This window comes from Gracilinanus agilis, chromosome 4 (genome assembly GCF_016433145.1).
Source record: "Gracilinanus agilis isolate LMUSP501 chromosome 4, AgileGrace, whole genome shotgun sequence".
Lineage (NCBI taxonomy): Eukaryota > Metazoa > Chordata > Mammalia > Didelphimorphia > Didelphidae > Gracilinanus > Gracilinanus agilis.
This window is the reverse complement of record NC_058133.1, coordinates 385303687-385327541: the sequence shown is the minus strand read 5'-3', so window position 1 is coordinate 385327541 and position 23855 is coordinate 385303687. Positions and strand designations below refer to the sequence as shown.

General features: G+C 34.6%; 1 protein-coding gene across 1 annotated transcript in view; it reads right to left on the bottom strand.

Annotated features, from left to right (window-relative positions):
• Positions 1–23855, bottom strand: part of LAMA2 (laminin subunit alpha 2) — a 625852-nt gene that overhangs the window by 536124 nt on the left and 65873 nt on the right. The window contains 1 exon segment of the mRNA XM_044676961.1: positions 21638–21880. Coding sequence (XP_044532896.1) covers positions 21638–21880 — 243 coding nt within the window.

Genomic DNA, 23855 nt, shown 5'->3' with positions numbered 1-23855 from the left:
TTGTTGTAGAACTTTAGGGCAATTTTGCTGAATAATTTCTTTTAGTATGGAGTCCCAATTTCTATTAATTTCTGCTTTTTCAGGAAGACCAATGGTTCTCAGATTGCCTCTTCTAGACCTGTTTTCTTGGTCTGTCACTTTCTCATTGAGATAATTCATGTTTCCTTCTATTTTTTCAGTCCTTTGACTTTGTTTTATTTGTTCTTGCTGTCTTGAGAGATCACTAGGTTCTAATTGCTCAATTCTAGCCTTTAGGGACTGGTTTTCCTTTTCAATCTGGTCATTTCTGGTCTTCAGTTGAGTTGCCTCACTTTCCAATTGAGAAATTCTGCCTTTTAAACTGTTATTTTCTTGCCTGATTTCTTTTTGAGCTATTTCCCATTTCTCTAGCCAAATCTTTTCCAACTTTCTTGTCATCTCAGATTTGAACTCTTCAAGAGTTTGTGACCAGTTGTAATTATTTTGGGAGGGTCCGGATGTGATTGTTTGTTTTTTCTCCTCTTCTGTTTGCTCGGTTGTCTGGATTTTCTCTGTGTAAAAGTTGTCGAGTGTTAAAGATTTCTTCTTCTTGTTGTTAATCTTTCTCTTTTGGCCTTCCTGATTCTGGGTTGCCATTGTTAGCCCAGCCCATTCTCAGCTTTATCCACATGCTCAGGGTCTCTATGAGCTCAGGGACTTTCTGCACTCTTTTGGCTCCTGAGGTCTCAGGTCTGGTTGTTTTCAAGGTCAAGCCCCTTGGTGGACCACTTGCTTGATCCTCGCCCGGGAAGTTCCTTTATAGGTCTCAGGGCACTGCTTCCACAGTTGTATACCCGTCTGCACTGGTTCCCCACTCAGGGTTTCAGAGCCTTCGCTCACGCCCGTGTCTGCCTCCGCCCTCGCCTGCGCTCTGTTTCCACGCTCAAAGTCCGTGTGCGTTCTTTAGCCTTTTGGGGTCCTAAGTCTTGCTGCTCTCATGAACAGGCCCTGGAGCTGCCAATGACTCAATGGGTGCCCCAAACTTGCTCTATTTCTTTTGAGCTGGCTATGACATTGTAGGTGGTGTGTGTGTGTGTGGGAGGGGTGGTTGCTCAGCTCGTGATTTAGTGAAAGCTGTTTCACCCCTTTATAGCATGGAAATGCCCCGATTCCACGTACCTTCCACGCTGCGCCCTGTTGTGGGGTCCCTCCGTTCATCTGGATTTGCTTTTATGTCCCCTTGAGGAGTCCTGTATGTTCCGGTTAGGAGAGGTTAAGTGCTGCTTTTTACTCTGCTACCATCTTAACCCGCTCTTGCTTAGTTTTAAAATCTTTCCTTTCCAAGAGATCTGACAAGTATACTATTCTGTTCTCATCTAATTTATCTATAGTTTCCTTCTTTATATTCAAGTCATTCACCCATTCTGAGTTTGTCTTGGTATAGATTGTGAGATGTTGATCTAGACCCAATCCATCCCATATTGTTTTCCCATTTTAAAATGTATTTCTTGTAAACAATATATGGTTGGATTTTGATTTTTTAATCCATTCTACTATCAATTTCTGTTTTATGGGTGAATTCATCCCATTCTTATTTAATGTTATAGTTATTAGTTGTGAATTTCCCTCCATTTTAATTTTCTTCACTTTTTCCTCTTTTGCCTCTATTTTTATTTTATTCCTCATAAAATGGAATTTTTCTCTAACCTCTCCCTCTTTATTCCCTATTCATTTTTCAGTCCCATCTTTATTTTCCTCCTGACCTTTCTAAGGCTCCCTTACTTTTTTCTCACCTTACTCTCCTACTTGTTAATTGATTTACCTTTCTATGAATTCTTGCCTTATCCCTTTCTTACCTGCTTATTTCTTAATACACAAGACTGTAATAATTCCCTTACTTGTCTTCTCCTCTTTTCCTCTTTTTCTTAACATATATGCCTTTCTAATATGATCTCTTTTAATCTTATCTTTCACATTCTTAACTTATTAAGTTAAAAATTTTACCCTTCCATATGTTACTCAGATTTAATGAAAATAGAGTATTAGCATAGTTGTCCCTCCGTCCCTCCTTCTCTTCTTTGTAATATTTCTTTCACTCAAGCCTCTTTTATATGAGATCGTTATTGCAATTTACTCCTCCTCTTCCAATTTTATTTTATTTTTTAACTCTTTTGTATTTATTTTGACCTTGAAGATTCTATCTACAAATGCTCATCTAAACTACCCAATTAATGATTTCAGTCTTAAAGTTTAAACATGCTATCTTCCCATTTTCAAATCTTGATGAATTATAATAAATGCTAACTCATAAAAATTATGCACCCTTCTCTCTTTTGACCTTTCCTCCACTCCAGAGCAGTCTCTCATCACTTTATACCTGCATTATTTCAATAACCTTCTGGTCAATCTACCTGCCTCAAGACTAGACCCATTCTAAGTTCTGGTATACAAGCAATAAATAAAAATAAAAACAAAAAAGGCCCTGCTTTAAAGGAGCTCATAATTTAATATGTGACCACATGCAAAAATTAAGTATAAATAAAATATACAAATAATTGGAGATGGCATAATGCCAAGCATAAAGTACTTTTTCAAGAAGTTTTGTTGTTTAAATGGATAAGAAAGATGGACTGAAAATGGATTTTTAGGATGGGCACAGTTGAGACTGCTTTTAGGAAGATGGAGGTATAGAGGGGAATAGAAAGAATGTTCATGAACAACAGAAGATAATTCATGAAAGGTACTATTGGAGGAAAAATGGAATGGGATTAAGGACACAAGTGAAAGGATTTACCTTAGCAAGGAGCAAAAACCATCTCTTTATCAGAGACAGGGGGAAGTAAGAGAGAAAGGGTGAAGAAAATTAATAATTTTAATATGTGGAGTGGAAAACTGAGGGATCTTGGTACAGATTTTCTTCATCTCAGGCAAGAAGAAGTCAGAGATAATATTATACAATGCAAGAGAACGATCAAGGGCTTGAGGAAAGTGAAAAGTTTAGGAAGAGTCATTGTGGAGAATGAGACTGTGAATTAATAATATTAGAATAAAAGACTACTATATACTAGTTATGGTCCAGCTGAGATTCTGCAGTATAAATTTATAGTCCATGAAATCATCTCAATCTTGAAACTTTCTCTAGCAATGGTAAAGAAGATTAGAAATAGGTTTAGAGGAATAGTATTTCATGGTATGATGGAAAGAATGCTGGATTTAATGTCTGATGAGCGGGCTACTTGCTAAAATGAAATCTTGGATATGTCACTTTGTTTCTCTGCACCTTAGCTTTGGTAAAATGAGGGGATTGTACTAGATGACAAAAATGGATACCATTTACTATGGAATATATGCAATTAATTTATTTTAGGCTTCATAAAGTATTATTTCCAAGCATTATGACTTTCTCCCTTGAACTCTTTTTTTCCTTAAATCTCTATACATGTCTATATGAGAGGTAGGCAGTCAGTAAGCTAGCATTTTATTAAGGGCCCATTTATGATAGGCACTATGTTAATTGCTAGAGTCAGTGTGTGGGAGTAGACTGGACATTGGCCAAGAACCAAACTCAGAGTCCAGAATAGCTGACATCAAGGATTGTCTCTATTTGTTGTGAGACCGTGGGCAAATCACTTAATCATTCAGTGCCCCCATGTAGCATTCAAAAAATTTAATGTTCCTAATTACCTACTAAAATCTGTAGATGATAGACTACTGATAAGTAATAGGTGATGACCCAGTAATAATTAGAAGTTAATGGTCTACTAATTTCTATACTGGAAGTTCCCTGAGCCAACAAAATCATAGATTTGGACCAGCAACTAAAAAAGATCACATATAAATATCAGTTTTATACAATCTCACTTAAAGAATGAAACTTTAGAAATGCATAATGATAAATAAATATTAGACTAGCACCAGGCATATTTTCTGACATGTAGCAGGTGTTTTGTGAATGCTTTCTGGATTATTGAGGAGTAAAAGGCTACTTTATAATTAATTGTTCTAGCACTACAGAAATGTAGCTAAGATCTTATAAAATGTGAAACAAGGAATTAAGCTCTAATCAGGTTATATTCAATGCTGAAGATAATAGGAGAAACTACCTTGCACTGTAGCTCATGATTTTAATAGGCAGAGGAAATGACCAATGAAACAAATCTCATAAAATACTATTGATGTTATTATTAGCAGACTCATAAAAAGAGGGTACTTGAATAATAACTAGCACATCCTTGTAAATGCCAAGGTTTGCCAGAATAACTAGATTGCTTGCTATAACAAAATGGTAGATTTGAAAACTCCTTCTACTGGAAGGGGAGGTAGTTTCCTGACACATAGTTAGGCAATCCACAACATATATATTATGTAAGGGAGAAATTGGCAGTTAATTTTTTAAAAAATTGTTCATGATGGTGTTATTGGGAAAAGGGCAATGGCCACTGACTTTACACATTAAAATATAAGAAATAATAATGCTGTAGCCATACTAATGCTCAAATATTATGGGATAACTGAGCATGGCACAGACAAGCAAGATGCTTCACAATCAAATGGATATTAATATATGTTCCCGATATTAATATATGTTCCCTGTATCTTGGAGAATTGGAAAAATACATAAAGATTTATAAGAGGTTAGAACCCAGAAGATAAAAATAGGTCATGTGTGTGAAACAAAATTTATGTATAAAGTAGATAGACAAAGTTAAACTAAAAACCAGAGTTTTCACTCTGTGCTAACTAAACTGAAGAGAGGGGAAAAACAAGAAAAGAAAGAAAATCTAGGGAATGGAACTCAATAATAGGAGTTCACTTAAGAACTACGAACACAAGAAAATTGTCTGATCTCACTCTCGTTTTCCCTTACAGACAACATAGTTTTGAGAACTGTGCCCTTAACAACTGTGCTAACCAGGCCATAGAAAATAGCAATCACTCCAAGAGTGAGAGAGAAAATGCTGACAGCTTTAGTATTAGTATATCCTCCAATATTAGCGTCAGCTTATTTTGTCTGAAACAGGAGAACATGTGTGTGTTTTTCTTAAGGCAGAACCAACAAAAAGGAGGTTATCTGCTACTGAAGGATGGATTAGCTCACTAGTGACAATGAATTAAAGGTTAGACCTTCCTGTTGATGTGGAATACATTCATACTCTGCCTATGGATGTCAGAAAATCATATTAAAATTACAAGAAAGAAATGATCCCCAGGTAATAATAGCTCACTTCTTTTCTATAACACTTTACATAGCTCTTTAAAGGTTAAAGCATTTTCCTTACAACAAACTTACAAGGTAGGTTGTACAAATATTTCTGTTCCCATTTTGTAAATGGGAAAACTGGGATTCTGATTAGTTAAATGTTTTGTTCAAGGTCACTCAGCTAGTTGGCATCCTATCTCAGACTAAAGCCCAAGTCTTATTCCAAAACCAGTGTTCTTTTTTTACAAAACAGTGCAACTTAGGCAATAGGTTTCTATCTAATCGTGTCCAAATCCTTTATCACATGAGGATTCTGTGAAAATAAATACAACATAGAATCTGGCCTGTGAACTAGAGAAGAAAAGCAAATATGTTTTCTTCCTCAACATGGAATTTGGCTGCTGGATTTACAAACATCATCTTTTGTTTTAACTAATAGTTGGCCATAAGTGTACAAAGGGGAGTAATCCAACCTATTAAAGGCCTGCTATTTCAGCCAGATTGCCTAGAGTCAGAAATGTTGCCTCCTCTTTAGTGTCCTTTTCCAAATTTCACCCAAGTTTCAACACAGAATCTGCTCACTCTGAAGGGGTTTTGTAGTTTGAGCATAGCGTAGCAACCTGTCCACTTACAAGTAGAGATTTTTAAGGTCCAGAAAGAATTTTAAAGATCACTAGTCTAGTTCCCTAATTTTAAAGAGGAAGAAATGGAGGCTCAGGGAACTTGAATGAATTGCCCAAGGTATTAAACAGCAGATTTGGGATTTTAATTCACGTCCTTTAAGTCTGAAGCTCTTTCCACTGTAGTACACCACTTCTATGTCTGTCATAGCTGAATTGAGGGCAGCTATACAGTGCAGTATATAGAGCATCAGGTCTATATTCAGGAGGATATGAGTTCAAAATCAAACTTACTCTTTTCTAGACCAGTTTTCTTGGTCTGTCACTTTCTCATTGCAAACTTACTACTAGCAATGTGATCATGGGTAATTTACTTAACCTTGTTTGCCTCAGTTTCCTCATCTGTAAAATGAGCTGTAGAAGGAAATGGCAAGCCACTCTATTATTTTAACCAAGAAAACTCCATAGGGGGTGATGAAAAATTTGATACAAATGAAATAACTAAACAATAAAAGCTAAATTGAATTGTGAATGTATTGCTAGGACCACCTAGCAGTACAATTTTACAAATCAGAGGTTTCCACAGAGCCATAGACTTATCCATCTCAAGAGCCATTTTGTAACAGTATAGGTGATTTTTTTTGTTTGTGGTAAACATAAGAATGATTTACAGAAAAAGTTACTAAAACCTGCCACTGGAGACATGTTTGAAAAAACGATGTTGTTTTTGTTTATTTGTTTTGCTTATTGTGTCTGTCTCCTCATGTGCCCCAGACTGCCAAGATGGAAGTACAATGGCCCAAACGTTTTGCTGATTGACACAGAAGTTTTTACCCACGCAGTTTTTCCAACTTGAATGATTTCATTTCTCCTTAGACAACTGAGGGGTCCTCCACATGCCAACTTCTCCTCCCCCTCACCCTATCAGTTTATCATATTGGTCTCAGATATTTTGGGTAACTGATTTACTTAGCCCATCACAACCTAGAACCCATGAATTCAAATAATCCACCTGTCTCAGTTGTCCCAGTAACAGAAACTACAGGCAAATACAACTATGCCTGACCTCAAAATAAAATGATTTTAAAATGCATACAACTTTTTGTGCATAGCAGATTGGTTTCAGTCTCTTCTAGCTCTCTAATCTACACTTGGATCAATTGACTATGGAACAATATGGCATAGGGAACATAGGAAGCTAGTTATATAAGACTGAGATTGTAGGTTGGAGCAGAAATAACAAGGAATGATTTACATTAAAATGTTCAAAAATTTACATCTTTTCCACCACCAAAAATGGGTCCATTATTTAGAATTGTCCAGACACTGGATGGAGCCTTTTGATTTAGCTGTTTATTTCTTCTACTCATTGGCAGTACATTTGTTTAGTAGTGATTAATGTATGTATAACTTCACGGCAGCTAATTTAACACCCAAGGTTTATCCTGATACATGAGAAGTAAACACACCATAACAGATTGTATTATGATAGCAAATATGTAAAACATAGTTATTTTTCCCCACTTTGAAAAAAAATGAGAGAATAAATATAAGATGAGGAAATGATATATTGCAAGCTATTACTTGTAGGATTTTCATTTTAAAAAGGGAATGAATATCTGTTTAAAGAATCATCTTCAGTTTATTTTTGTATATAAACCTTGCTACAATATAACCCACCCTGATTAGGAGGTCAGAAAATATCTTTAAATTATAGCAGTATACAAAGAAGTAGGTCTGCAAGCAAAGCCCACTATAGGCTAATCCAGCCCCAAATTTGATCACATCCCATATATGTATTGTGTGGTGTGTGAGTTTGTCTGGGCAGGGAAATAGGAGATGATTTGAGTTATTTAATTATTTCTCTCCCAATCAACGTGATGAAATAGGGTGGAAATTTTGTACATAATTATGTTCCATAGAGGAAGGCTAGCCTACTGATTTATTAAGTAGCATTCCAGAAATTTGAACTGTCTTCAAATTGGTGGACTGAAGCTCAGGAGGAGGAGCTGCTCCATATGTTTTCTATAAAAGAGAACTATGAAGTGATTCACCCTCTTTTCCTCACTTTATCTCTTTTAGACTTCTAGCCCAAGGTGCAGACAGTTTGGGAAGTGGTGGTAGTGAAATTTATCCCTTTTCCCAATACATGAGAAGAAAATAGTGTATTGTAGGAGATGTTCATGGCTATTTTCATGTGTTTATATAGGTAAGGAATCCCTGGGTTTACATTTCCTGATTTCCTTTTACGTTTCTCTTTCCTTTTCTAAGTATGTAATAAAAACTTGTGGCCCTAAAAGTTGGAATTTCTGGCCTTGAGAATTACTCCATGGAAAATCCTGAGATGGAAGGATTCTGAGTTGTAGAATTACTAATCAAGTGTGAAAGTTAGGCTACTAAAGGGAATTTTCTTTAATATTGTTCTTCTAGAAGGAAAAGGATAATTCTATTCCCAAAGGACTAAAACATTACTACACCAAGTGGGGAAGAAGGGAAAGACATCTACTAACGCCACACAAATCGCTTAGACAGTGTAAGTCAGAAGTGAATGGATCATAGTAAACGTTCGAATGTTCAAATGTTCAAAAGTCCTGTTATATTACTGGGGGGGAGACTACTGAGAATTCTTTGCTTTTGTTTTTCTTCTGTGGTGGATGAAATGAATGAAGCCTGTCTCATTTCCAGTTCCCATATTGTTCATGAAATATCAATTTAGAAGTTGAGTATCCTTAGCCACATTTGGGGAAACCTAGACTAAAATTAGAAAGTAGTTTCATTTTTTAACTTTTCCTGGAGCTCTACACTGGGCAAAGGAACAAACTAATGAGATATAATGACCCCTTTGGTTTAGCCCCCAGGATCAACCACATCTGTATGAACCTAAAGCCTTTGGCAGTGAGGGAATTGGAGCATGGGTAGCAAATCAGCATAGGTGTGTGTGTATGTATGTGTAGATTCTCTCTCTCTTTCTCTTCCCTCACACGTCTATCTAACTCCAAACATATAGCTAGAGATCTCTATTGATATGGATAAGTAGAAACTGAATTACATATACTATGTATATGTTTGTCTTTGTGTGCATGACATACATATATATTTATATCTATAAAAATACTAGCAGACAGAGAGAAAAAAGAGAAAAATGACATAGAAAATTTATATACAATCAACATACACCCTATAGGTTCTAATGCCACTGACAGGGTCAAGAACTGTATTTTCTCCTTATTAAATAACTATTCTTTATAGTTGGACTGGGGCATGTGTACAAAAAGTTCCTAAAAAATGTGCACATGCTTTTATACCATGAAAAGAATAATGCTTGGCATACAATAGGCTAGCATATTTGTTGGTTGATACACACTCTGATAGAGCAGCCTGTTAGTAACTTAAACTATATATAATGGAGCATGACTTGCTTTTTCATTCTAAAGAACATGAGCATGTTTCAAATTTTCTAGCATCAATTATACTTAAAGGCAAAATTTTTGAAGCCAAGTATCAAAAGCTCTTTATAAATTCAAATAATAAATATAAACATACTAATACTGTTTCCTGAACTTCTGTCCTATATAAGGGGCAGTCAGAGTGTATATAGGCATTTATTAGGCAACTAATATGTGCCACTGTGGTAAGACCTGGGGAAAAAAAGGAATGCAAAGGGAAATACTTTCGGTAGAACAGGGGTCGGCAACGTATGGCTCTTTTGAGGGCCAGATATGGCTCTTTCTGCAGGAGCCATAAAGTCAATTTTTTTTCAGGCGCTGTTACAGGAGCGCGCACTGTGAGCACTGTATGGCTCTCACGAAATTACATTTTAAAAAATGTGGCATTTATGGCTCTCACTGCCAAAAAGGTTGCCAACCCCTGCCCTAGAGGAACCCACAAGTAAATGAGCTCTCAATCTAATAGGAACAGCAAGAATGATGTCTGTTACAGATGTGTAGTCTAAATTCCAATTAATTTAGGAACCTGACCAATGACAGTGTTTCATTCTATCTGATCATACCTCTGTCAAGTACTGCCCATGTGACTGTGGACCAGTTACTTAATCTCTTATCTGCAAATAAGGAAACAGACCTATAATTACCAAGGTCCTTACCCCTCTAAATTGGTATTCCTCTGAGTGTCCCCCAAGGAACCATGTAGCTAAAGTGGAGACATTTCTTCCCAAGAAAGTTGACCACAAAGAGATGAATTTTAGAGGAATTAGTGAATAACAAAACCATCTAGTAAGGTATAGAAGGCTTGTGATTTGCAGTAGCAACAAAGTCACTGCAGATCTTTGGCAAGTATTTATGAAGCATCCATGATTTATTTTCAGGGAAAGGAAGTTGAAAATAATTAAACAATTATTTCTGCAAAGCTCTATTGGTAACCCACATAGATGAACAAAAACAGAATAATACCAACAAAGGTTTTTTTCCCCCAGGAAATGGACCTGAGTAAGCAGAATTGATTCCCCATATCCAATTCCCTCTATATTATATTCCAGTTGTTTGTTTTATATATATATATATGTATATATACACACACTCATAAACACACATGATACAGAAATTCCATCAGAATATTACTTCAAATGGAAATCTAAGAAACTGTCTCGAGTACATTGTTGGACTGAAGTTTCTACAATCTCAATTATTTGCACTTCTAAGAATAATCATGATGCCAAATGATACAAAGAAGAAAAAGAAGAAATCTGTGTATATAAAATTCTGTCATAAAAGATCAAAATAAAACCAAAGCTCTCTGTGACAAAAATAAATGTCTCTGACAGGTGACAAAAATAAGTGTCTCCGAGAATTAATATCAGTTCCTCTAGGGATTTTTGGATAAGACATCTATATTTCAATCATGGTATCAAGGCAAAAATCTAAGCTCTACTTTTATTTATGGACCAGAAGAATATAACGGGATTGTGGCAAGATGGGGGAAGAAATTTTATGTAAATAACTTAAAGGTCTCTGTGTGAAGGAACCGAAGCATAAATCACCATGGCAACCCTGAATATTTAGTTCTCATTCTGGTGACAATCCAAGAAAATTAAAAGTAATAATCCAAACCAGAGAGGAAGAGACAATCATGGAACAGAAGAAACTATATGTGCTTCAAGTTCCAAAGCCCCAAGAGGCAGTACCACAAGCAGTCCAACCTGTTCTCTGACTAAAAATGTTATTGCTTATAGGTTGCAGCTAAAAAACAACAACAAAACAAAACAAAGAAAGGAGAATTTCGTTCAGCAATAAAAAAAGGCTGATTTAGATATTATAAATGTCCCACAGAGGTATGTTCTTTATCTGAATCATGTATTTTAGCTATTGAATAGTCCATTACAGATTAGAAGTGAGCTGTTGGACTTACATTTCAGATATAGTTTATCACTGAGTCCTTGAGGCATTATTAATATTCTCTCTTTACTCTAGTCCTTCATGATCCCATTTATTCCCATAGGTTCAATTATTACCTCTATAAAGATGACTACCCAATTTGTATATCCAGCTTGCATTTCTATCCTGAACTCCAACCTTACATCTCATTCTGCCAGCTGGGTATCTCTACAAGTATTTACCTTTGGGATCTCAAATGCAAACTGAATCCATTATCTTTCCTTCAACCATCCTCCAAACTTTTTTATTCTTGTTGAGGACAACATTATTTTCCAGTCATCCAAGTTTGTAACTGTTGAATAATCTGACTTGTCCTTCTCTTTCATCTTCTTTATTGAATCAATTGATAAGTCCTATTGATTCTAACAATCATTCATATTTTGTATCTGTCAGCTTTTCTCCACTGACATAGCTACCCATCCTACTTTAAGCCTCCCCAACCCCATTTTTCATCTATACAATTATAATATTCTCTTAAAGGATTTCCAAATTTTCAGTTACTCTATCTGCTAGCATACATCTGCCTAAATAATCTTCCTGAGATGCAGTTCTGAACATTTAATTCCCTTGCTAAAAAGCACAAAAAACCCCAAACACTCAGTGGCTCCCTATAGCCTTTAGAAGATAGAAAATCCACATTCTGTTTTCAACTTGCCTTTCTAGACTTTTCATTTCTCCTTTTGCCCACTCTGAGTTGTAGTAGACTTCTAACTATTCTTAAAATCTTGATTCTATTGTTGGTCTATTCAGTGATTCCCAAAGTGGGTGCCACCGCCCCCTGATGGGTGCTGCAGCAATGCCGGGGGAGCAATGATGGCCACAGGTGCATTTGGGGGTGGTGAATAACTGTAAGGGGGTGGTGATAGTATGTGACAGGGGGTGCTAAGTAATATTTTTTCTGGAAAGGTGGCAGTAGGCCAAAAAAGTTTGGGAACCACTGGGCTATATGTTTTGTGCTTTTGCAGAAAATGAGAAGCCTGAAATATATTTCCTCATTGCTCTAGAGTTCTTCAAAGCTCAAGATAAGTGGTTTAACTGATTCCACTACTTAATCTCCAATTCTCTCACCCTCCTCATATTTTTTGACAAACTCTGTCCAATCCTTCATTTGTCCCTTCACTTCCTCTCTAGTATTATATGTATTTCTGACAGTCTACCCCTACTTAATTATAGAAAATAAAACTCTATCTGTACCATCTTGAATCACTCCATTTACCTGTATGAAGCTGGTACCTTGAGGTAACTTGAGGACAAAGACTGTTTTATCTTTGTGTCTCCAGTGTCTTCAACATAATAGGTGCTTAATAAAAATAAATGTTTATTGAATTTAATTAAATTTTTCTTCTTTATTAAACAGTCAAAAAATTAAAGCAAAATCTCATTGACCAAAAGAATAAAAAAAGGAAAAAATACTTCCAATGTCTTGTGAAATGCTTAGGTCAGTGTTGCCCTGCTCTGTGGGTGCTAGAATCCCTCCATTTGTGTACAATCTAATAGTACTTTGATTCCCATTTAAAATATCTATTCATAGGCTATTGCTTTGTGATTCTTTTATAACTCAGAGCCTTTTTGAAAAGTTTATTATTACTAATGAGAAGATTGTCAGAAATTGTGCAGTGAACAATATATCACCTAAGAGAAAATGACAGAATAGTAAAGGATTTTTTCCTTTAATGCATCCGATGACATATACATATATATTTCTATAGCAATTGAGAGAATTAGAACAGCAGGTGGTAGTGAAAATTGAGTGAACCACACTGGCTCCATCTTATAACTGTTCAGGAACTAGCTCAGTTCACTTTCTATTCAAATATAGATTTAGTCCAACTTCTGTCTTGTGAGAAAACTTTGTTCAATTGTTAGTAAACCTTACTGCATTGTTTGATAGTAGCTCTGCTTGGACCACCTCTATCTGCTGCTTAGACACCCTTAATTAACGGCTAAATCTATGCTGTCCAGAAACCCAGTCAGATTCAAAGATTGATGCAAAGAGTTTTCTCACAATTGCATATATCACCAAAAACTGGCTCCATATTGGTTAATCATTTATAGTTTCTATGTTCCTTCCATTGAATATAGACACTTGTGAGGAGTAGAACATTATTTTTTTTTCTGATTTTAGAAAGAATTTTACCTATTTTCTGTCCCTCTCTCAATCTGGAAAATCCCTGATCTTTCCTCAATTAGTTATCAGATTACCTAATTTTGTATCCTTGTCAATTATTTTCTTTTGATTAATTGGTCTTATTTAATTAATTGCTTTTAATGCATAAAAATCTGTTTGTCCTCTGTTAGATATTGAGTGCTAAAGCTGAGGAAGGCCTGGTCTTGATTTATTATGCAATTGGCATGCATTGCTTACTAAATCGATATCCTCAGAAGCTCAAACCTTTGTGTTTTCAGTCATTTCATCTTTTACTTGCCACACTTTATAGAGCCTCTTCTATCATCTAGTATTTCTTCTTCATGAATTTGTTTTCTCTAGGTATGTTACCCCATATTTCTCATAAGATAATCTTCTAAAGAGATCCAGTGTTTAGATGTCAGAAATGTAGTACAAAAGCATGTAACATCTATGTATTAGAGAAAGGTGAAGTGCAATATTGAAGGCTCAATGAAACCTTGCCATATAGATTTGAATCAGAAAAAGAAGTGAAGGAAAGCATCAGTTAAAATTTGTTTTTTGCCATAAGGAAGTATGACCTAAAAATTTACTACCAAGGAAAAAGAAATTTTGAAGTGATAGATTTCTGCTTTGCAATCAGTTCATTGTTAGAGAATAGCCTTCTCTCTGACACAAAATGTACTCTGACTAAAATATATCCTATTGCCACTTATCCTAAAGTAAACTGTATGAAAAAAGATTTATCATATATATTAATTATGTTAATTTCATATATTTATATATGTATAATACACATGTACATTTATAACATATTTATAGTCAATAAATTTATTATTAATGAATATATAAAATTTAATACTTTGTATTTTTGCTTTATGTATGTATATATGTATATATGTGTATATATGTGAGCACACATATCCAACAAAATCACAAGATAGAAATTTCCAAACTTCCTGACTGACAATAAAACTACAGGTCCCTCTAGTCCTAATTTCACGCCTTTCCTGCACTTAGAAGAGAATTCTATGGTAAGGGTTCTAACTTCTTGGACTAACATGGCAAGAAGGAATATTATTTTGGACATGATCCTTAACAAGCTGGATTTGATTGCTCTAAGCCAGGGGTCGGCAACCTTTTTGGCCGTGAGAGCCATAAATGCCACATTTTTAAAAATGTAATTTCATGAGAGCCGTACAGTGCTCACAGTGCGCTCCTGTAACAGCGCCTGAAAAAAAATTGACTTTATGGCTCCTGCAGAAAGAGCCAGATATGGCCCTCAAAAGAGCCAGATATGGCTTGAGAGCCATAGGTTGCCGACCCCTGCTCTAAGCTCTATGAGAGCTGCAGCAGGAACCAAAGTCCTTTTTTTCAAGAGGCCAAGTAGCAGGGGTGATAGGTAACCCCTCAGGTAAAACTATCAATGAAGGAATTGCAAATGCTTGTGGCAATGGCCCTTGGCTGGACTTTTTTAAATTTGAAGATCCTCTCCACCACTGACAACTCTGTGCTAGCTGTGTCTAGCTCACAGAAAGAACACCCCAATGATTGCTAGAATAAACATGGTAGAAACCTTGAGGAGAAGTGAGAATACTGTTGAAAGAGCATTGACTTTGGAGTCTGGACACCTTGGTTTAAATGCCACCTCCAGTACTACTGGCATGATTTTGGTCAAGTCATTTAATGCCTCAGGACATCAGTTTCCTCATGTGTCAAATAGGAGGTTGGACTAGATGCCTCTAAAGTTCCTTCCAGTTTGCCATTCTATATATATTTGTCTGTTGTCTTTCATAATAGATTATTAAATCCTGTGGCACAGAGACTATCTTATGTCTCTTTTTGCATTCCCATTGCTTAACATAATGCCTAACACCCTGAAATAGGTCTTAATAAATGTTTCTTGAATTGAATTTATACCTCATATATCATCTCTCCCAGTGGAATGTATGTATACTCATCAAGAGTAGAAACTGCTTTGTTTTTCTATGTGTATTTTCAGAGCTCTGTATCTAGTAGGCACTTAATAAATTATTGAGTCATTCATTCATTAATTCCATGGACTGATGAACTTTAAATTTATTTTAAAAAGTAGATTTCATAGGGTTCAAGTAAAAGCTGAATTGGATTTCAGGGCCTAAAGTTTTATGAGGGAAGTGAGCCCAAAGATGAGAAGGTCTTAAGAAGGAAATTCAGAAGACATAAATAGAAACAATTCCAATGAGAAAAAAATTGAGCTGTCTAGAGAGACCAATTTAAAAATTTCAGATCTAGAAGAGAGAAGTCAGGGTGTGTAACATAGACGCATATAAAAGCATGATACAATGGAATAAGAATAATTTTAGTGTCACTAAAGCTCAGAATGAACTGAGTGTGGCAATGAATACTAATGACAAAATGTTTTTTTGTTTTTAAAGATATATTGGGAAAACATAAGAAGTTAAAAAAATAATTAGACCACTGTTTGGGATCCTTACCTAAGAACACCTGAAGATAATAGAGAAAAGGCAGAACTTCTCAATTCCTTTTTTTTTTTTTTTTTGCTTTCTCTGCCAAGAAAAGTTATTATATCAGACTGGAAGAGATATAACAAAAATAGTAGGGAGGAGAGATTCAGAATAAGTAAGGAGATGGTAAGAGTGCATCTAGCTGTCTTTGATGAGTTCAAGTCACCAGGCTAAACTATAAACTCTATCCTGTTGTACTGAAATACCTGACAGAGAAGTGTCCTGAGCTATTTTATGGGATCTTTGAAAGATTAGGGAAAATAACATTTCAGGACTCCAGAAAGACAATGTATACCAGTTATTTTCTTTTTTCTTTAAGGGAAAATAATAGTTTTCAAACCACTGAATATGATTTTAATTGATGGAAATTTTTCAGCAAATAGAAAAAGGATGATCTTCAAAAGATAGCGCTGATGAAAAACCAGCATGACTTCATGAAGAATAGATCATATAAAGATATCAAACTGCCTTTTTTTTAAGGAAGGTTACTACACTTAAGGGCAATGCTGTAGATAGTTTTCCTAGGTTATCAGAAATATTTTACTCTTTATATTCTTCCAAAAAAGATAGACCAGAATGATAATGGCTATACAATATCACTGTTAAATTCAAAATTGGTTTAAAGACTAGTCATTAGTAGATTTATATAAGTTTGGAAGAAGTCTTAAGTTGAGTAGCTCAGGAATCTGCCCTAAACCTTGATAACAATTAAACATAGTTATCACTGAACTAACAGAAATCAAAGGAAGTTTATCAAATATTCAGGTAACAGAAAACTGAAAAGAATACTCTATTATGGTGCATGGAAGAATATAAAAAGCTCTCCATAGGCTAGAAAAATAAACCTGACAGAATATAATCATTTTAGTAATGATAAATGTAAAGTCCTCTACTTGAACTTAAAAAGAAATCGACATACAGAATCAGAGAAGCTTTGAAATTTACATGTTATATTTATTGTATACTTAAAATAGAAATCAAGTTATACATAATAGAAATTCCCATTCTCAGGTACCACTCCCTTTGTCTATTTTACTTTATATATAAATGTTCATTTTATTTAGTGCTTGCTCAATTCAGAATAAACATGTCAAAAACAATATTAAAAATCGGTTTTACAAGAATAATATAGAGGAAGTAAATTTTTTCTAAAACCCTTACCTTCCATCTTGGAATCAATACTTTGTATTGATTCCAAGGAAGAAGAGTGGTAAGGGTTAGGCAATGGGGGTTAAGTGACTTGCTTGTGACCCTGAGGTCATACAGCTGGGAAGTGTCTGAGGCCAGATTTGAACCTAGGACCTCCCATCTTTAGGCCTGGCTCTCAATCCACTGAGCTACCCAGCTGCCTCTGAGGAAGTGAATCTTAATAGTAGTTTGGCTAGAAGTTAAACATAGCATTTTAGTAAATTGAGAGAGCAGTATAGATCAATGATGTAATATGTTATAATCTCAGGTGGAATCAGAACAGGTATCATAGTGGAGAAAATAAAGGATATTCTAGTTTCAATGAATTCTGCCATGGACTTCAAAATCTTTTCATTTAAATATCATATAAAAGTCACAGAATTGCTTAAATTATAGAAGATAATGGTGGAGGTAGGTAAGGAGTCTAGCATAGCAACTGTCTCCAAATATTTGAAGGGCAATCATACAAAAGAGTAATAAGATATTGTATAGTTTGGATCCAGAAAGCAGAGCAAGGAGTAATGGCAGAAATGGTAGAGAAGAAGATTTAGTTCTGAAAAGGCACAAAAAGCTTCCTATCAGGGCTTGGGAGTTAGCATGTTCCTCTTTCCATATCACCACTTTAAACAAATTCTTAAATGAATTATAGCAAAGGCATTGGGTTGGACTTCATGATGCTAGGGTCCCTTGATTTTGAGTTCTATAATTATGTAACTTGCCAAACTTAGCAAAGTTATTTCTACTTCTAAACTTGACATTAGATAATAGCCTTTATTAAAATTGGTAATTAAAGCCACCATTAAAACCAGCTATTCTTCTCATTGCTTTAATTGAAAAAGAATGAGATTTAGGTTGAACCTTCAGCTCTGACATTAGCTATGTGATCTTGGGCAAATTACCATAACATAATATTAAATTCTTCAGTTTTATGATCTGTAAAATTATCTTCAAAGTCCCTTCTGCAACCAAAAGTATCTGATACTGTCATGTTCTGAATTTTGGGGTGTTTTTAGCCTTTTCTTAGAAAGCCAGTTTGTACTAAAAAAGTTGTTCGATATTGTTCTTACAGATATTGAGTGTCTTGAGTTAGCTCTGTAAACATTTTTCTTTATTCTAGACTTATTAGGTCATTGTGGAAAAATCATATTTTGGTACAATAAATATTTATTATTTTTCCAGTAAATATATTTTCTTATATTCAACTAGGGTTAATAAGATTAATGAATAACAAACAAACAAAAAGATAAGGAATGGATAAAATATAGACTGGATGGCTTAACTATTATATTTGTACTAGAATATAGGAAGATAAGCTCCAAAAAACTCAACTCAATTCAAGTACATTCATTTCTCTGTCCTCCACTATCTACTCCCACACTTGTGAGCCAAGTTGGCCTAGAACTGAATGCCTCTGGCATATAGTAGGTTGAACAGCTGTTTGACTCACTATATTTGAGTCTTTGTCAGTTGGCAGATTGAGATCTCTCTGCTGAGAATGCTATTTGGAAAATGTTCCCCCCTCCCCCCCAAAACTTGCATTTTTGGACTTAAAGAGTGAAAATTGGTAAGACACTAGATACAGATTCATATTATCACTAGCTTAGGAAGGAACTTAAAAAGATCTGTAGTCAAATTTTATCTCCAGCCCCCTTTTAAAACATAAATGTGTAAAGGAGGGACTCATTATCTGAAACACATACATTGTATGATAACATGTAAATATGTATCTGTATGTGTGACACTGCCAAAAGATAACATTACTTGTGTAATATATGTTTTGAATGAGCAAATATTAAGACAATTTAGTGAAACTTCCCCCAGGCATCAATGAAAAACTAGAGGGGACAAAGGAAAAAAGATTTTAAAAATAGCCTCATTTCTCAAATACATAGAGAGCTGAGTCAAATTGATAAGGATACAAAGCACTGCCCATCTGATAAATGGCTAAAGTATATGAACGGGCAGTTCTCAGATGACGTATCTTTAGTCAATTGAAAAAATGCTCCAATTGCCTATTGATTGGAGAAATACAAATTAAAACAACTCTGAGATACAACTTCATGGCTATCATATAATACTACCATTACCATGAGAATGAGAAATGTAGGAAGGGCTATGGGAAAATTGAGACACTAATACACTGTTGGTATAACTATAAACTGATATAATCATTCTAGAGAGGAATCTGGAACTTTTCCCCAAAGGCCATAAAACTATGCATGTTCTTTGATCCAGCAATACTACTAATGAATCTATATCCCAAAATGATTAGAGACAGGAGGAAAGGATCTACTTGCATAAAAATATTTTAAAAATATTTTTAAATAGTTCTTTTTGTGTTTTTGAAAACAAATAGAAGCTGAGGAAGTATTCATCAGTTGAGGAATGGCTAAACAAATTATGGTATTTCATTGTAATGTCATTAAAAATGATGAACACAATGAGTTAAAAAAACTGGACAGACATATATGAACTGATGCAAAGTGAAGTGAGCAGAACCAGAAGAACAGTAAATAGAGTAACAAAAATATTGTGCAATTATTAACTGTGAAGGACTAAAACTATTATCAGCAAAACAAGGTTATGTTACAATAACTTCAAAGGAGTCTTAATTTTTAAAAAATACTATTCACAGCCAAGAAAAAACTGTTGGTGTCTGATTGTAGATTAGAGTACTCCATCTTTCACTTTATTTCCTTAATGATTTTTTTAAAATTACATATTGGGATATTGTGTCTTGTCATGGTGTGAGAGGTATGGAAATATATATTGAATGAAAGCACTAGTGTAACCTATATCAGACTGTTTGCCACCATCAGGGAAGAGGAAGGGGAAGGAGAGAGAATCTGAATTATAAAATGTCAGGGGAAAACATTGTCAAAATTATGTAATAAATTGTTTTAAAGTTTAAAAAATAATTAACATTCATATAGCACTTTATGTTTGTGAAGCACTTCACATATCTTATCTCATTTGATCATTGCAACACCTCTGTGAGGTAAGTGCTATAAAACAGGGCACAGATTTTCACTTCATCTTCATAGTCTATTCAAGATATCCATGCAGACTGCCTTGCTATGTGTCTGCACTGTTACCCTGCATCTCCCTACCTGGATAGCCTCCACCACACAAGAGAGGGATTTCCATATTCTGAGAGTACTTAATTCAATTATCATTGAAGTTACAATCCAATAGCCTAGCACTCTTGATTACTGATTGAGTAAGGGCAAATAAGGCTTCCATTTATATCTTCTAGCTGGGACTAGATTCCAGACTCTGATTCACTTTCTCATGTTGCTGAGTCATCCAACCAAATCATCTTGCCATCTGCTCCTCAAAACATGAATACTCTTTCACCTCCTCCACACCCCAGCAATCAAATCAATATTACCATTGCTTGTGGAAAGGGAATATTAATTGGTTTCCCTACATATCTGCTCACCTATTTGTTCCCAGATGGAAATTCCCACTCACCACTTCCCTATATAAATGGTCTTACTTTTGAAAGTGCATGCTATTTGAGAGAAGACATTATTGTTTTTGTCTTTGTACCCGCAAAGCTTAGCACAATACCTGGTATATATTTCTTAAATCAATCAATTAATTTCATTTTATTCATTTATTTATCCATAAGGGAGAGGATGGAGAAACATTCTAGACAAAGGAAGATGATCTTTTATAAAATGAGGAACATAAAGGCAGACTTTCAAATACATAGACCAAGATGACAAAAGGAAAGGAAAAGAGATTTTAGGAAGTATCCAGGGAGCTAGAAGATTTATAACTTGAAAATGAAGTTAGAAAATAGACACAAATCAAAATTCAGAGAAGCTATAAAGAGACTGGAATGAGGGAAGGATAAACTAGTGATTCATGAAGAGTGACCCTAGAGCCTATCTTAGAGGAAAAGCATGAGGATTTGAATGGTTAAAAGAGATACTTTAAATGTATTGATCAGTATTTTAAATAGTGTGATCAATAGGAACGGGGGTACCTCTGGCCTTCCTAATGCTCATTTAGTTTGTACCATGATGATCTCTTATATATTTTATACTAAGCATAGATACTTCTGTATACTATACAGGGGAAATGTACCAAAGAATAACTAAAAAGTTGTCTTAGAAGTAGAAAAAAGAAAATTTCCTCTCTCCCCAGGTGATAGAAGTAAAAAATAAAACAAGCAAATATTGATGGAATCCAGCTGAGGAAGTTTCTATTTGGTCTCTACCCTTGGGGTTATGTTTCATTACAGTTAGGTAGGTATATTCCATCCTCAGAACAGGCACATATAAATTTCAAATGAAATAAAATTATTTTTTTCTCAAAACTGCTTCAGAGAAGGTGATTATATATCCTCCTTCAATAACACACTCCAATCAATAACTCACCCTCAGAAAATGTTTTTTGTTAAATTTAAGTCACTCATGCAAGAACTTATGGATATTTCTTCTTATCTAGTCTACACTGGAATTGTAAGAAATATCTCTATAGATTTACCACAATACTCTTTAGTCTATATTTACAAATTCAAATACTTTGCTTATATATCTGTGAAATCTTATGCTGACTTTTAAACACAATTAAAATAATTTATTTATTTCTGTCAGACTATTTTGTCATCTTAATTATAGAAACAGCTCTAATCTTACCTCTCCATTTTCCAGTGGGTGGATCTTGGAATAAAATGAAGTACATATCACTTCATCATCTTTTGCATATGATGGCGGGCCAGTGCGTGGATAAATGCCATAGCGGGTTAAACATTCTGTGTCAGTGATAGCATGGTACTGCCATGGTTTGTATTCAACACCATCTAGAGAGCGTTCCAAAATCCAGTTTCCAGGTCGTGGTGAGTTTGCTGCTTTCACAATTACGTATGCAATCTGGAACACCTAGGGAACAGCAACAATCATTCAATCAATCGACAAGCATTTATTAAGTTCCAAAGATATATCAGAACGATATTAGCCTCTGGGGATGCAAATACAAAAATTCAACAGAATCTTCTTTTAAAGAAATTACATTCTTTTAAGGAGACAATATTATATGCATATAGCTATATACAAAATAAATATATACAATGTAATTTTGTAGGGGGAAGATAGAGAAAGACATCGTGTAGGAAGTTGCATTTGCACTGAGCTTCAAAAGAAAATCAATCAGCTTTATTAGTGATATGAACAGGATCTGAACCCATCAAGTCTAGGAAATAGTCCACTATATTATATTGCCTCTCAGTAGAATGAAAATGAACATGACAGTGGGGAAGAATAAAGAACATACTAATGATACTACAATAAGTGAAAGGTAGGAATAGGGGCATATAGCATTTCTATCATTAGATGATGACCACCATTATCAAATGAAATTATCGACTGCATTAGGTATCAACTTCATTTTGTTTTTTATAAGGTTAAATAATGTAGAAGGAGAATCAGAACTACTAGATATTTGCTTTTCTGAAATTGCAGGTCTTTTCATGACTAAATGGAATTAATGGTCATTTTTTTAAAGATCAGGAATCATATTATCTGACTGGCTTGATGGAGCACAGAAATTCCTTTATAATCTCTCTCTCTATATATATATACATATTATATATTAATATATTATTTAGATTATCGTATAATATAAATAATATATTAATATATATTAATGTGTGTATGCATACACATATATGTGAATGATTAACATAGATATATCACTATTATTATTTTATTATATCCATCTCTTTTCAACAACATTTTTGAGTACATTGTGTATGAGTACATTATGAAGTACATAATATGCTAAGTGTTGCCAAGGATAGAAAGATGAATAAAATATTGTTTTTGCCCTGAGGAAGTTTATAGATAAAATATAACATATTTTAAATATATGCATTAGAAAGTAGACAATATTATTATGCCATAAGAAATGAGAAAATAAGATAATTGCAAAAAATTGGAGAGACATATGAAGTGATGCAAAGTGAAGTGAGCAAAACTAGGAGAATGTTCTACATAGTAACAACAATAAGGTATGATAATCAAGTGTGAATGAATGAACTATTATCAATAAGGCAAAAATCAAGGATAACTCCCAGGGACTCGACAAAAAAAGGATACCCACCACCACAGAAGAGATAGGGTCCCAATGCAGATTTGAAACATACTGTTCTTTATTTCCTCCATGTATTTTTCTCTAGTATTTGCAATATATATCTTGTTTCATAGCATGATGAACATATACATATGTTTTCTATGTGCAGCCTATATTATATTACCTACTTTCCTGGGGAGGGGGTGGTTGGGTATAAGTATAAGAGAGAAATAGATTGAAAAATGTTAGAAAATGACTTTTGAAAACTTGTATTGACATGTAATCTGGAAGGAATACTCTAAGAAGGAATTCTATGTCTCTGAAGGAAACTTCCTACATGAAAGGTAATAAAGTCCTAGGAACATGGAAGTTAATGTTGAGATTAAAAATCTTAGACACAACTCACCTGTTTCACTTGCTTGGATTATTTCCCCATACCAGTAACAATTGACTGGAGGCAAAGAAGTTATAAAGTATGTCCCCAATGGAGGTGGAAGACCATGCACTATCAAAGTGCCCAATGTACAAAGGAATCATTCATTCCAGAGACTTAAGAGCCCAAAAAGTACCTGGAGGATCTAGCAGTCTTATTACCAAACAATTAAACCTAATTTACTACAAGAAATGAATTGCCAGATGACCTGTGACCAATACTTAGCAATTCAGAAGCTGTTCTGTGAAGATGACCAGAGCCTACTCTGTGTGTCCTGATTACTCTCCCATGAACACAAATATATATATATATATATATATATATATATATATATATATATATATATATATATA